Here is a 14,769-nt window from a genome sequence, read left to right on the forward strand (position 1 = left end):
ACATCCATAGTTAAAGGCAGGGTAGGTAATGTTGAGAAGCACTTATTGTCACATTTGCTGAAATAACTTCACATCCTGATAGCAACCAATACATCCCTACACCAATAAAACACTGCACTAATGATTGGACAACAGTCAGACCAAATGCAATGATTGGATGGGCTACTTGTCTGTCTGTCTACCTCCCGGCTGTAGTCAGGCAGCGAGTTCATGTGTTGAGGTAGTGGCTTTCAAGGGAGGGGTGGGATATTTAGATTTACATTTACATTTAGTCATTTAGCAGACGCTCTTATCCAGAGCGACTTACAGTAAGTACAGGGACATTCCCCCCGAAGCAAGTAGGGTGAAGTGCCTTACCCAAGGACACAACGTCAATTGACACGGCCGGGAATCGAACAGGCAACCTTCAGATTACTAGCCCGACTCCCTCACCGCTCAGCCATCTGACTCCCTTTTGAATCCTTTCAAACTTTAATGAATAAATGTAAATGTGAACTCGAGTACCTATCCTGCCTTTAAAAAAAAAAGAAGAGAAAAGGTGAGCTACGGGGGTGCCCCCAACATGAATACTTTTTAGTTTCAAAGTGGCAACTGTGTCCTGTCAGAGATGTGTGTTAAAGTGTCGATTAAGAAGCAGGAAGTGGGGTTTGGACTCCCACCTCCATCCTTCTTAGTGTCACCCTCAAGTTCCTCTTTTGGTACGCTATTACAGTTCACTGCGTTTCAAAGGGTTCTGCTCTTTCAGAATTAGCCAGCTGATGTCTATTTGTATGCTTTGTTATTTCCCCGTATACTGATGCGTTTTGCGTCGCTGACCTGCATGGTGCCAGTCTATGTGTTGTGTTTGGTTTTTACACACAGCCTTAAGTGTTTTTTGTGGCTGGATGAAGATGGTACACAAGGCAAGTCGCATGACTAAACTTGACCTTTACCTGCTGTGAGTAGATGAGGGTAGCTCATCCAGGAACTACTAAACAATGTAGTCTAGTCTATCAGGTGTGCAGACTGTGCTTTGGGTGAGCCAAACCGCTTTTGGTGGGTTATCAAGGCTATCTGATCACCAGGCCCGAGTGTGATCTCCTCCCATCTGTGTGCTGTTCTCTGGGGGTGGAGGGCCCCTACAGACCAGTTTCCGCTCCGTCTGTGGTTTTCAGCACTTTGCGTAGCCCCTCGTATGCTGCTAGCACATTTCAACTGTGCTGTGGAAACATACAGAATATGTGCAGCCTTGCTATGTTTAAGTAGCATTCCCTCTTACAAACACACTAAATCACACTCACAGACACACATTTTGTGTGATAACTTAACAATGTTGAAAGGATTAGACGTGCAGCTGTATTGTCATGCATGCGTGTGTGTGTTTGTGGAGCTGCTGTGACTTCACTGTGTCCCCTGGTTCACTGTGTCCTCTCCGTGTCCTCTCCGTGTCCCCTCCTGGTTCACTGTGTCCCCTCCCTGTCCTCTCGATGTCCCCTCCCTGTCTTCTCGGTGTCCCCTCCCTGTCCTCTCCGTGTCCCCTCTGTGTCCCCTCCGTGTCCCCTCTGTGTCCCCTCTGTGTCCCCTCTGTGTCCCCTCTGTGTCCCCTCTGTGTCCCCTCCGTGTCCCCTCCTTGTCCCCTGGTTCCCAGACGACGCCACGGCGAAGGAGAAGCCCTACAAGCAGTTCACCAGGGAGCGCCAGGGGGCGGTGAGACGGAGGATCCACCAGGTCAACGGACACAAGTTCATGTCCACCTTCTTACGGCAACCCACCTTCTGCTTTCACTGCAAGGAGTTCATATGGTACGGCACACACACACACGCCATGTACAGTATATTTATACACACACACTCCGTGTTTTAGATTAGTGTGTTGGTGAAGACTATAATGTGTATGTAAATAATATAAATAAATGCTTTCTCTTTTAGGGGTGTGTTTGGAAAGCAGGGCTACCAGTGTCAAGGTCAGTGACCTTAAAACTCCAACCATCCTCTCCCTCCTCCTCTCCTCTCCTCTCCTCTCTCTTCTTCTCCTCTCACTCTCTTCCTCTCCTCTCTCTTCTTCTCCTCTCACTCTCTTCCTCTCCTCTCACATCTCTTCCTCTCCTCTCTCTCCTTCTCCTCTCTCTTCCTCTCCTCTCTCTTCTTCTCCTCTCTCCTCTCTCTTCCTCTCTTCTTCTCTCACTCTCCTCTCCTCTCTCTTCCTCTCCTCTCTCTTCTTCTCCTCTCTCTTTCTTCCTCTCCTCTCACATCTCTTCCTCTCACATCTCTTCCTCTCCTCTCTCTTCTTCTCCTCTCTCCTCTCTCTTCCTCTCCTCTCTCTTCCTCTCCTCTCTCTCTTCATTTTCTCTCCTCTCACTCTCTTCTTCTCCTTCCTACTCATCTCCCCTACATTTGACTGTTTAGCACTCTTTGTCTCTCCCCCCCCCATTCTCTTCTTTTTGTCTCTATTGTTTCTCGTGTCAAACTGTGCGACCACAAGCCCCTGTTCAGACAGGAAGTCGCAGCCCCACCTCAACAGTGACAGAGCAGCGTTCTCACACCTTGGCCTTGTCTCTAATAGACGTGTTCTCCCTCAGCCTGGCCTTGTCTCTAATAGACGTGTTCTCCCTCAGCCTGGCCTTGTCTCTAATAGACGTGTTCTCCCATCTCCCTCAGCCTGGCCGCCATTTCACAGTCACTTACCGTCGACACATTGCAAACACACTCAACCCCAACCCCAAGTCACACACTCTCTAGGGAGTGGCGATGGAAAGAATGTTTGTTTGTAGGATTGTTCATGTTTGTCCTTTTCCTTCTCCAGTGTGCACCTGTGTGGTGCACAAGCGCTGTCACCAGCATGTTGTGACAGAGTGTCCACGGATGAAAAAGCCGGCCAAGGAACCGGTGAGAGCACTTAGACATGAGCACTGTGACGTCAAACAGTGTTTACCCTACACTGACATACACTTAACATAACACTACTGTACATTTCTGTTCCGACATATAGGCCTGCAATTTTTGTATTATTATAGTGCATTTCCCATTCGGAAGTGTTAAAGACTGTTCAAAACAAGTCAAATGACAATACAAATTTAAAGTACTTCAACTACGTCATAACCCTGCCTTTTTCAGATACTTTAGAGGAGACGGGCAGGTCGTTCGTTGTGGAGTGTTGTGTTCTCTGAACGGTGGCGACAGCTGTCTGTCTAGTCAGACGGGCATAGTCACACATGCAGGACAAACAGATGTGTATCAAGAGCAACAGGAACCATGTATGGGTTCCTGTTTGTGTCCAGGTGTTCAACCAGGCAGAATTATGTGTTCCATTTGCCCTGTACATATACATATATATACATGTGTATATGTATATACACAGTATGTAATGTAGATACTGAAATACACATGGGTATAGAGACTGGTGTGCAGGCTACTGTTTACTAAATGTAGGCTCCTTGCTGAATGCAGCACTGAAGCAATTACAGTTTTATAACTGTCGCAGAAGTATGAAGTGATCACTGAAGAGAAATAGGAACTAACCATTTTGACACAAGTCAGAACAACCTGTTCCTCTTGACATTGAAAGGCTCCGTGTGGAATCGTGGACGCCCCCTGCTGGCTACAGGGTGTTAAACACATCTGTTGCTGACGGCAGCTCTCTTCCTCTCTCACACCCAGACCATCAACCAAGGCTTCAGCATCAATGTGCCTCACAAGTTCAACATCCACAACTACAAGTCTCCCACCTTCTGTGACCACTGTGGTTCTCTGTTGTGGGGCCTGGTCAAACAGGGACTGCACTGCAAGAGTACGAACCGCTTTTATTCATTTTTTATTATTAAGTCTAAAGTCTTGTCGTGTTCGGCGCATGCTCTGTCACAGGACGGGCACTCTGCAGTACGTCTCTAAGCAGGGCTCGCTATCTGTGTTTCTCTCAAGTCTGTAAGATGAACGTCCACATCCGCTGCAAGGGCAACGTGGCGCCCAGCTGTGGGGTGAACAGTGTGGAGCTGGCCAACAAGCTGGCGGAGATGGGCCTGCAGGCCGGGGGGATGTCCAAACGCAACTCCATGGTAGTAAGACGCGTCAACACACACACATTATCATATACATACACTATCTCACACACACCATCACACACACACACATCATCATATACATACACTATCTCACACACACCATCACACACACACACACATCATCATATACATACACTATCTCACACACACCATCACACACACACACATCATCATATACATACACTATCTCACACACACCATCACACACACACACATCATCATATACATACACTATCTCACACACACCATCACACACACACATCATCATACACACCCACACACACACACACCATCACCCCCCCACACACACACACCATCACCCCCCCCCCACACACACACACACACACACCATCACCCCCCCCACACACACACACACCATCACCCCCACACACACACACACCCACACACATTGTTCACACATCCCACCTTTAAGACACCCCCACACACAGCTGCTCTGAGTCTTCCCTGTGCTGGGCTGTCTGCAGACTAACAGTGCGTGCGGCGACCAGGCGCGGGCCTCCTCTGTGAGGAGGGAGAGCACCCAGTCCCAGCAGCACACCAGGAGGCTGGGGATCTCCGACTTCATGTTCCTCCAGGTGCTGGGCAAGGGCAGCTTCGGCAAGGTGAGCCAAACCAGACACCGAACCATGAACCGAACCATAAACCGAACCAGACACGGCACCAGACACCCCACCAGACACCCCACCCATCACAGACCAGGGCTTGTGGATAATCTGAACCAGGGGGCCCAAACCTCCAACCTCCTGCTAGGTTTTTGCTCTGGCTTCTGTTGTAGTTAACCTGATTCGACACGTCGAACTGCTAATTATTAGATTCATGTGTGCTTGCTGAGGGTTGGTCCCCAAAGGGACTTATCTCTCCAGGATCAGGGACGACTCATCTGGACCTAAACAGTTGGCTAATACGTGTGTGTGTGTGTCTGTGTGTACTTGTGTCTGTGTGTGTTTATCTGCTTGTGTGTGTTCTTCCTGGAGGTGATGCTGGCGCGGATGTGCGGGGGGGAGCGGGTGTTTGCTGTGAAGGTGCTGAAGAAGGACATCATCCTGCAGGACGATGATGTGGAGTGTACCATGACTGAGAAGAGGGTGCTGACCCTGGCCAGCTGCCACCCCTACCTCACACAGCTCCACTGCTGTTTCCAGACCCCGGTAACACTCACACACACACACACACTTGGGGTGGGTGTGGGTCAGGAGGTTGAGAAGGTCATCCACTAATTGCAGGGTCGGTGGTTTGGTCCCTGACTTGAGTTCAGGTAAAAAAGCGCTTGATAAATGCAGTTTAGCATTTACTCATCCTCACACACGCCACATATCCACACGTTGAGAATCCCAGCTCCCATGTCAGATCCCCCTGCTGCAATACGCACACTGTCCTGTTGGTGGCAGCAGGCCCATGATTTCAGGCTCCCCGTATGGCACGCTAGAGAGCGTGAGTCAGAGTGAATGAGTCTCACGTCACAGTTATTTCCCAGGCCACAGACTAATCGGCTTTAGTAGTTTGACCTCCCACTGGCCTGTTAAAGTGGATCAAAGCAAAAGCCCTGTTGAATGAGACTTCATATATAGACTGTCTGCTCTTCCTCCACCGTCTCTCCCCTACCATGTCCCTGTAACGCCCCGTGTCTCCCCCATACCCTTTTTCTCAGGGTACATTTACATTTAGTCATTTAGCAGGCACTCTTATCCAGAGTGACTTACAGTAAGTACAGGGACATTCCCCCGAGGCAAGTAGGGTGAAGTGCCTTGCCCAAGGACACAACGTCATTTTACACGGCCGGGAATCGAACCAGCAACCTTCAGATTACTAGCCCGATTCCCTAACCACTCAGCCACCTGACTCCGACTCCTGCTTCTCTACAGCCCTGCCTGTTTACCTTCTGGAGGTTTGTTCCTGAGTCATTCTCAGGGTAAACAATATGATCTAACTGATCTAACTTGAGACCACACACACCACTCTCTCACGCTTTTCTTTTCCTCGTGCCAAAATTGTAAGATTGTGTGGCCAAATAAATCCAAGCCACTTCTCTGGAACCGAGTGTAAACGAAGCAAACCTCCTAATCTGTGATTTAAGGCCAGGTTCTGTACATCATGTCCTGCTGGACCATTGTATTTTGTACCCATGTTCTGGAACATGATTTTTCTAGGACCTGTAATGAGAAAAGTGATTTGTGGATCGAAAGTGTGTATTTCTACTTAGGCCTGTACCCAGCAGTGACAGTCGCACATGAATCTGGTATATGTGCTCCTGGAATTTATGAGTAATAAACAACATGTTAGACATCACCCCTGTGTGTCCTGGATGCAGTGATGTTAGCATGTCCTCTGCGAGCCAGCGTGAGAGTGCACAATGTTCCTGTCGAACACGCACACACACTTCCTGTGTCTGGTACAAGGTAACGGGGGGTTCTGTACATGTGTGTGTTTTTTAGGACCGCCTGTTTTTCGTGATGGAGTTTGTGAACGGAGGGGACCTCATGTTCCACATCCAGAAGTCCAGGAAGTTCGAGGAAGGCCGAGCTCGCTTCTACACCGCCGAGATAACCTCCGCTCTGATGTTCCTGCACAGCAAGGGCATCATCTACAGGTACCACTCACACATACATGTTAGACTTGTGCACAGTTCAGAGGAGAGTACTAAGGATGTACTGTGGTGGGCCCACATGCAGCAGAGCACTAGCTTGCCTTCTGGTCTGAACAGCAGGCTGTGTGGTTTCACTCCACTCTGCTGTTGAATGCATTGCATTATCCATGGTCGGATGCCCATACTCGTACCTACAAGCTATACCAAGGTGACAGAGTCCTGCAGGATGAGGGAGAACGTGTGGTCCCTTGGTGGTGCTTTGTACGGTGCCCTTATTGTCTGACTGTGCTGGAAAACACATTGAAATCTCTGCCAAAGTCCACAATGATAAAGGGGCATCATGTGAGACTGGGTAAATGTTGAGTTATAATTAGAAAGGCCTTCCATGGTAGCCCCACATACACAGCCTGCCTGCCAACCGCAAGTGCCTGTCACGGCCAACATACTCCAGTCCTGAAATAGTCCTGAACTTTGACTCGAATCTCTGTAGAGATGACCGTATACCTACTTACCATGCGGCCACAGATGTAGTCCAAGTAGGTTATGTAGTAACGTACTAGTTTTCTCACAACAGAGAGGGGATCCCTCTCTGAATTGCTCCTCCCAAGGTTTCTTCCATTTTTTCTTCTGTTGGTAGTTTTTCTGGGAGTTTTACCTTGTCTTCCTAGAGGGTTTAGGTTGGTTGAGGGGCAGTTCTATGGGAGTATGTGAAGCCCTCTGTGACATGCTTGCGTGTAAAAAGGGCTATACAAATAAATTTGATTTGATTTGACAACTTGATCTGTGTCCGGTGCTCTTTGAACTCGAGTTAAAGTACAGTTCTACGAGGGGAGGGGGGAGACTCGCCACCATTTTAACAACAACTCCGTTTCTCTATCAGCACTTCCTATACTACATTTAGTAATAATTATTATTGATTTAGCAGATTCACACCCGATTTAACCGACGCAACATTGAACCTGCGATCTCTTGATCTGCAGCCGGACGTTCTCAAACCGAGCTTCACCTTCTCATTTAAAGGAAGCTCCTATTTCCACTTATGACCTGATGCTGGGATGCAACAGGTTTTAACTCAACTAATCAATGCTCCTTCTCATGTTACTCTCAGCCCTGCCAATTAGGCGAGAGTCATTGTGAAGGTTGAGAACAGGCTTCCAGGTGTCTGGTGTCTCACCACACCCTGACCTACTTCTGAGAGATCAAAGTCCTCTGTCAGGTCAGTTGACGTAGTATCGCTGTGGCAGGAAAAGACTGACGAAATCCCCTTGGTGAAAACTGGGTATTTGGTAACTCCTGAGCACAATGAAACCTCAATAAGAGGAATGTGGTTTGAATCCATCTGAGGTCATTTCTTGTCTTGGATACACCACTCTCTCTCTCCAGCTGTCCCATCAAGAAGATAAGCTGAAAAAAGCATATCAATTTAAACAAGGAAAAACACAACACCATGTTTTCACCTGTAAAGACTAATTACCTTAATCCTTTCTGATGTTTGTGTCAAAATGATGTGAATTACTCATACACATGACATGGGTTCCACCCTGATCGAACCTTAGGACAGCGGTCTCACTCAGCTTGGCATATCTTACCATATAAAGTAGAGGCACAATGAGGAACTTAGTCACTATTAGTCATTTTACTGGCAGAGAGCAAACCGCCTTGTGTGTTGGTCTGTTTCTGCATGCTTGTGTCTGCCTGCAGTGATGCAATCACTTGTATTGTGTCTCAACACCACACAGTTTTCCTTGGCAGGACACACCTTTACCCTGTTGCTTCAACCACACCCATGAATGACCTTGGTGACCGTGTAATCCCGTATTGGTCCCCCAGTCTTAGATAAGCACTTACAAGGCTGGGTAATCTGTCTGTCTGATTACCAGAGGGACTGAATGGAGGAGATGTCGGCCTTAGTGAGCCAGACTGACAAGGGCCCGATTGCTAACACAGGAATTCATTTTTGAATTTTCACATGAACTTGTTGTAAATATTTGTTTTCTTAGTGACACTGCTAAATTCTTACCACTACAAGATTGATCAGAGCTGTAGAGTTCTAACACTAAGATCTGGTTAGTGGGTCGGCTTGAAATCTTCCATGAATTTCCTTTTTTGACAGGTAAATATTGACTGTTTTGCACAAGCCCAGTCCCTCTCTACTTGAGTTCAGTTATGGGAATATGACTGGTCTGGGCTGCGAGTGATCAGTCAGTCTCTTTGGTTAGGCCCTACAGAACAGTTGACTGTTGTAGTCGCCATTTTGTCTAGACAGGAATTATCTGTCCACAAAAGAAAGGTGTGAAGCAAGTACTTCTGCTCACCCCTGTGAAACGATTCTCAGAACTCATAAAAAAATCGAGTTCCTCTTGATGTTAGCGACATTAGCGGTCAATAGGTTCCTCCTCGTTAAGCTTACAGCATCTGTGTGTGTGTCTAACTTGTGTGTTCTCTCCCCCAGAGATCTAAAGCTGGACAATGTGCTCCTTGATAAAGATGGACACTGTAAACTGGCAGATTTTGGCATGTGCAAAGAGGGCATGCTTGACGGTTTGGCTACGGGAACATTCTGTGGCACACCTGATTACATAGCTCCAGAGGTGAGAGAAATACTAATGTTTTTGTTATGCCATAGAATTGTAATCGATCTCATCCAACTGCCAGTTATCCCACAATTAAGCCTCTGTGCTCCAAGATGACATTTTACCTCAGAAACATTAAGGAAGACCCGTCCTTTAGTGAGTTGATGATGGGTCAAATGAGTTCACATTCTGAAGTATCACGCCACCTCTACAAACACCGTGATCACAGCTCATTACTCCAGACTCTCTCAGAGTAGCATACCTATGTTGATCTGGCCAGCAGCCATCTTGTTTGAGCTCTGTTTGCAGAGTCCCATCTGACTCTGTGAGGATGTCTGTGAACCTTTTTTACAGCACACACACAGACAGGTCTTCTTTGTCAAGTAAATTACATATTTTAGGTTCTCTTCTAAATGTGCGTGCTTGCACATTTCTGAATATAGTCATGGCAACAGTGGGCAACTCAGTCTAGCCCACTGTTGAACAGCTAAATCAACAGCCTGACCAATTGGGCTTGGAGTTCTGTGGACAGTGCCAAAATACAGATCCAGTATCCGCTGTGAGCTAACATAAGATCACTGCTTCAAAGGGAAATGTGTCATTTGATATAAATTGTGAATTCTCAGATCCTTCAGGAGTTGCTGTACGGGCCGTCCGTTGACTGGTGGGCTCTCGGCGTGCTCCTCTACGAGATGTTGTCAGGCCACGCCCCCTTCGAGGCAGAGAACGAGGACGACCTGTTTGAGTCCATCCTGAATGAAGAGATCATCTATGCATCTTGGCTGAGTGTCGATGCCGTGAACATCCTGAAAGCTGTGAGTCCATCCACTATATTGAGTCTGTCTGAAGTTTATACTAAGTCCTAGATAACGCACCATAAAGTAACACGAACCAGTACAAAACAAGAAGGTTTAAAGATCATTCCATGTTCCACGGTCTTTGACTTTTTATCGTGTGTAAATTCCTTCTGGGGGTTTTCACAGGTTGTTTTGTAAGATTGGGATTAGAATAAACATCACGGCGCATGTTACATAAGCATTTCCGAGCGTCAGCCAGCTTCTGTTCAACTGTTCTTACCAGCATACATCTGCATTTCAGGATGAGATGGGTCAACTAAGTGGTTTGTTCCCATGCAAGTACTACTAGCCACCAACCACTGCCATTACATGCTGTACTACAATGAACTGGTGGCATTAGGATGTACAGCAGATACAGCACATACAGGAGAGAGGGGAGTTCGGTGTTGCTAAGCAGGATAGCAAATCGCAGGCTGTGTCGTGTGCATGCAGTGACTGGCAGATGTACAGAGCTCGGTCAGACAGCTGTTGGGCCTGTGCTCTTACATAACTATTTTAAGACATGCTCTGCTGACCAGCTCGAGTCACAGAAGAGGCTATAAATACAGACTCCTCCCCCCCCCCCCCACACAGTATTGTCACTCTCACATGTTCTCAGGAAACATAGGTCAGGGTTAAACCCTTGGTTTGATTCTAGGTTGTTACGTAATGACTGTGATGATGTTACATCCCAAAACTCTCGTGTGGAAAAGGTTTATCATGTTGCATTGTGGGTTTAACATGTTGCATTGTGGGTTTAACATGTTGCATTGTTTACATATTCATGCAGAGATACTGCTTCTCCACAGAAAACCTGATGTACATTAGATTCATTCAGTATTCGTTCATAGTCACTTGTTCTTCGGTTGATATGAATTGTTTTATGGTTGGCACGGTGCTGTCCAGGTAGACAGCCTCTTTGATAAGCAAATTACTGTGTGTGACTGCTTTGCATGTGTGTGTGACATAGTGAGGCTGTTGCTGTGTCTTGTTTCACCGTTACATTTACATTTAGTCATTTAGCAGACGCTCTTATCCAGAGCGACTTACAGTAAGTACAGGGACATTCCCCCGAGGCAAGTAGGGTGAAGTGCCTTGCCCAAGGACACAACGTCAGTTGGCTTGACCGGGAATCGAACTGGCGACCTTCGGATTACTAGCCCGATTCCCTCACCGCTCAGCCACCTGACCCCTGACCACTACCGTTACAACCTCAAGCCTGCCAGACTAGGTGGCAAGGCCTGAATGGAATCATGGAAAGAAAGATGATGTCAACTCAAGCAGGACTGCCACGTTTCAGCTTTGTGGTCGGGAGAGGTAGAGGAAATTATATAGTGGATCTCTCTCTTGCCTCATGAACTGGATGACCCTTTTTCTGTGGGTGTCCTGCATATTTAAGGCAGGATAGCTACATTTTGCGAACCTAGCAATTTTACCTTGAGAAAGCGACATTTTACCTTCAGCGACCAAAAAATCTTATCTGACGACAAATCTGACGGCTTTCTGTTACTTTGGAAATCTCTGTTTTCGTTCAAGAACAGCAGAAAAACAACTAATTGTACTTCTGTTGACTAGCACCCCAACACCCCCCCCACCGGCAATACTGGACAGAGGGCGCTCTCAGTCAAACGGAGGTGTGTCATTGAAATCTGCGCTAAACTTATTATTTGCCTAATTAAAAGATACTTTTTATTCGCATAGCGTGAAATTTGGTCGCATATGTGAGTGTTTAACTCGCATTGTAGAGGGTTGTTTTATTGTCAAACCTTCATTCATTACTATCAGGATGTTGAGTTTATTCAGCAAATTTGACAGTCCTTCTCAACAACATTACACTGCCTTTCACTTCTCTTTGCTATTGACCATCTCTTGGCTTCTTTCTCTGTTTTCTCTTTGATTAGAAAACCACAACACGATTCACAGCAAAGTGTAATGGCGTTGCTTTGACCTCAATAAGCTTGATGTTTAATCTGAAGGTGGACTGGCTGCTGAATCTGGCCTAATTTATCCTGAAAAAGGGACCCTGTAATTTGTTATTGCTGACTGAATGTCAGTGGGAGCCTAAAGGCATGTTCAGACTGCTCAGCTAAGAGAAAGCAGTACGACACACATTCATTTGTCTCCCTGGAATCACCCTCCAGGTAGTCTGGAGTCACAGGTTTTAATTTTGTTTTGGCTTAACGTTCAGGCCTTTCTCACTTGCCAACATTGTGTATTGATCTGAGAGAAAAATGTTCACGATTTCAGTCTGGGAAATGGTGTATTTGTTTTTCTGACTCGCATTGCCTACCTCCCTTTTATCGTTTGACATCCACACACCCATAGCAACCAAATAATACCCTAGCTTTGCTTTTTTGGCGTTAACACATGTGGGATGTACCATCCAGGCCAACCAACCAGCCAATACCACATCTCTCATGAGTGTCAGCAGAATGATACAATATAAACCTTCTAAGGATACATTAGTTATGCGTGGTATAAATCTTGGTATTAATCTGATACTTTTGCTGTCTCTTCAGTTCCTGACCAAGAACCCTGCCCGGCGTTTGGGCTGCGTGGCCGCAGAGGGAGGAGAGAACGCTGTGACTTCCCACACCTTCTTCAGCGACATTGACTGGGAGAAGCTGAACCGCAGAGAGCTGGAACCCCCATTCAAACCCCGGATCGTGAGTAACCCTCATCTGGAATATGCCTGGAATAGGGAGTCAGATGGCTGAGCGGTTAGGGAGTCGGGCTATTAATCAGAAGGTTGCCGGTTCGATTCCCGGCCGTGCATATGACGTTGTGTCCTTGGGCAAGGCACTTTACCCTACTTGCCTCGGGGGGAATGTCCCTGTAATTACTGTAAGTCGCTCTGGAGAAGAGCGTCTGCTAAATGACTAAATGTAAATATGCGGATTATGACCCACGGGCTAGGACGTATAGGAAGAGAAGCTTCTGTGGAGGATGTTGTTTGTAAACCCATTGTGTCTTCTTCCAGAAAACATCTGAAGATGTCAACAACTTTGACCCAGACTTCACCCAGGAGGAGCCCACCCTTACTCCCATCGACGACCCCCTCATACCCTCCAACAATCAGGAAGATTTCCAGGACTTTTCCTTCACCTCTCCGGAGATGCTGGAAGACTAGGGGGTTCTCTGTGTGACGTGAACCCCACTGGCGTCCTCCCCTGCCAGAGCCCTTTTTCCTGCTATGGCCCATGTGACCTTTATCTGACCTCCAGCTAACTTTCTCTGTCTTTACGTCTGTTTTGAGTGACTCCTGCCCATCTCAGAGACAAATGACTGGGGATGGAAATGATATGGACTAAGAACATAAAACAGCAACACCTGCCGCTCTGATGAAGAATGGGTATTCCACCGTATGAGAATTGTTCACTGACTTCAGGACTTCATAGTGTCTGTAAATGGAGCGTATCAGACAAGTACACCCAGCATGGACATTTAAAATGAACAGGTTGGCATAGCCAACAGGCAACTGAATCCCTACACCTCCCCAGACTAGTTGGAGAGATGACAAAGAGGATCATCTAATTTAGTTATTCCCTTCCCTGTTTCCACTTAAACAGGATGCGTTTTCCTCAGAGGGTCAGTGTTTTTACAGACTGTTACAACTGCATGGAGAAGCAGTCATCGCTTTTCATGCACCCAATATGATTAAGCTTTTAGGAACTTTGGAATGAATATAAGCACTTTTTGAAAATGCGTTTTGAAATGTTTTGCGTGAGTTATTTGATTGTGGCTGAGTATAGTGTGGCTGCAATGTTATTGTTAAGTCAACACAAAGAGTGTCTGAATGAGGGTTCTCATAGTGAGTACTACCAGTATTTACCAGAAATGTTGAGCTGTTGGTTCGAGTCCTGGAAACACTGCAGAGAGAGAAAGAGAGTGTGTTTGTGAAATTGTTTCTCAGTGATGTGACTGTCACTCTTCTCTAAAGATCAACAATACACACACTTATAGAAAATGTCTGCTTTGCTTAGCATTTTATCACGGAATTTGTTCATTTTATACTTATTTAATCTAGAAAATGACATTTTTCTCTGGTTTCATATGAGGGATTTATGACCAAGCTGACAAACCATAAGATGGTATGACGCACCATTTCAATCGAACTGAGTCAAGAAATTGAGAAATAACAAAGAGTTGTATCTTGCATCATTCTCAGGAAAAGGCTGTATCTGGTTTTGCCCTTGCATACAAATAAACACCAAATGTTGAGGAACAACTTAAAATGATGCCTAGGTAAGCTGGGTGTTGCAGTCGAGAGGCTTTGTCAAGGACGTGAGACATTTTACATTTACATTTTAGTCATTTAGCAGACGGTCTTATCCAGAGCGACTTACATTAAGTACAGGGGTATTTTCCTCGAGGCAAGTAGGGTGAAGTGCCTTGCCCAAGGACACAACGTCATTTGCTCAGCGGGGAATCGAACCAGCAACCTTCTGATTACTATCCTGATTCCCTAACCGCTCAGCCAGTAGTCAGGTGGCTGTCAGGAGACCATAGTCGTTACAAATTAATTCCAGTGCAGACCATGACCTTCACCTTATTTGGGAAACACAAACTAGACACTGCTATTCAGAGAGAACGCTGTTGAATCTGCTGGAGCCATCAAGTCTTCTTGCTGTCGTCACGGGTGAGAAGGGAATAAACAGGAAACCACACAGCGTCAGCGACAGAGCTTCTTGATGTACTCCGGAAGTTACAGAAAGACGA

At 46.5% G+C, this 14,769-nt stretch overlaps 1 protein-coding gene across 1 annotated transcript in view; it reads left to right on the top strand.

Annotated features, from left to right (window-relative positions):
- The window catches only part of prkcha (protein kinase C, eta, a), a 19,728-nt gene extending 5,454 nt beyond the window's left edge, over nt 1–14,274 (top strand). The window contains exons 3-14 of the mRNA XM_067242526.1: nt 1,628–1,781; nt 1,908–1,942; nt 2,782–2,864; nt 3,636–3,765; nt 3,897–4,030; nt 4,522–4,659; nt 5,032–5,205; nt 6,490–6,644; nt 9,094–9,232; nt 9,841–10,029; nt 12,570–12,716; nt 13,031–14,274. Coding sequence (XP_067098627.1) covers nt 1,628–1,781; nt 1,908–1,942; nt 2,782–2,864; nt 3,636–3,765; nt 3,897–4,030; nt 4,522–4,659; nt 5,032–5,205; nt 6,490–6,644; nt 9,094–9,232; nt 9,841–10,029; nt 12,570–12,716; nt 13,031–13,180 — 1,628 coding nt within the window. The 3' untranslated portion in view covers nt 13,181–14,274. The remainder of the gene's footprint in view (nt 1–1,627; nt 1,782–1,907; nt 1,943–2,781; nt 2,865–3,635; nt 3,766–3,896; nt 4,031–4,521; nt 4,660–5,031; nt 5,206–6,489; nt 6,645–9,093; nt 9,233–9,840; nt 10,030–12,569; nt 12,717–13,030) is intronic.
- The last annotated feature ends 495 nt before the right edge of the window (nt 14,275–14,769 follow it).

The sequence above is a fragment of the Osmerus mordax genome, chromosome 9 (genome assembly GCF_038355195.1).
Source record: "Osmerus mordax isolate fOsmMor3 chromosome 9, fOsmMor3.pri, whole genome shotgun sequence".
In the NCBI taxonomy this organism is placed as follows: Eukaryota; Metazoa; Chordata; class Actinopteri; order Osmeriformes; family Osmeridae; genus Osmerus; species Osmerus mordax.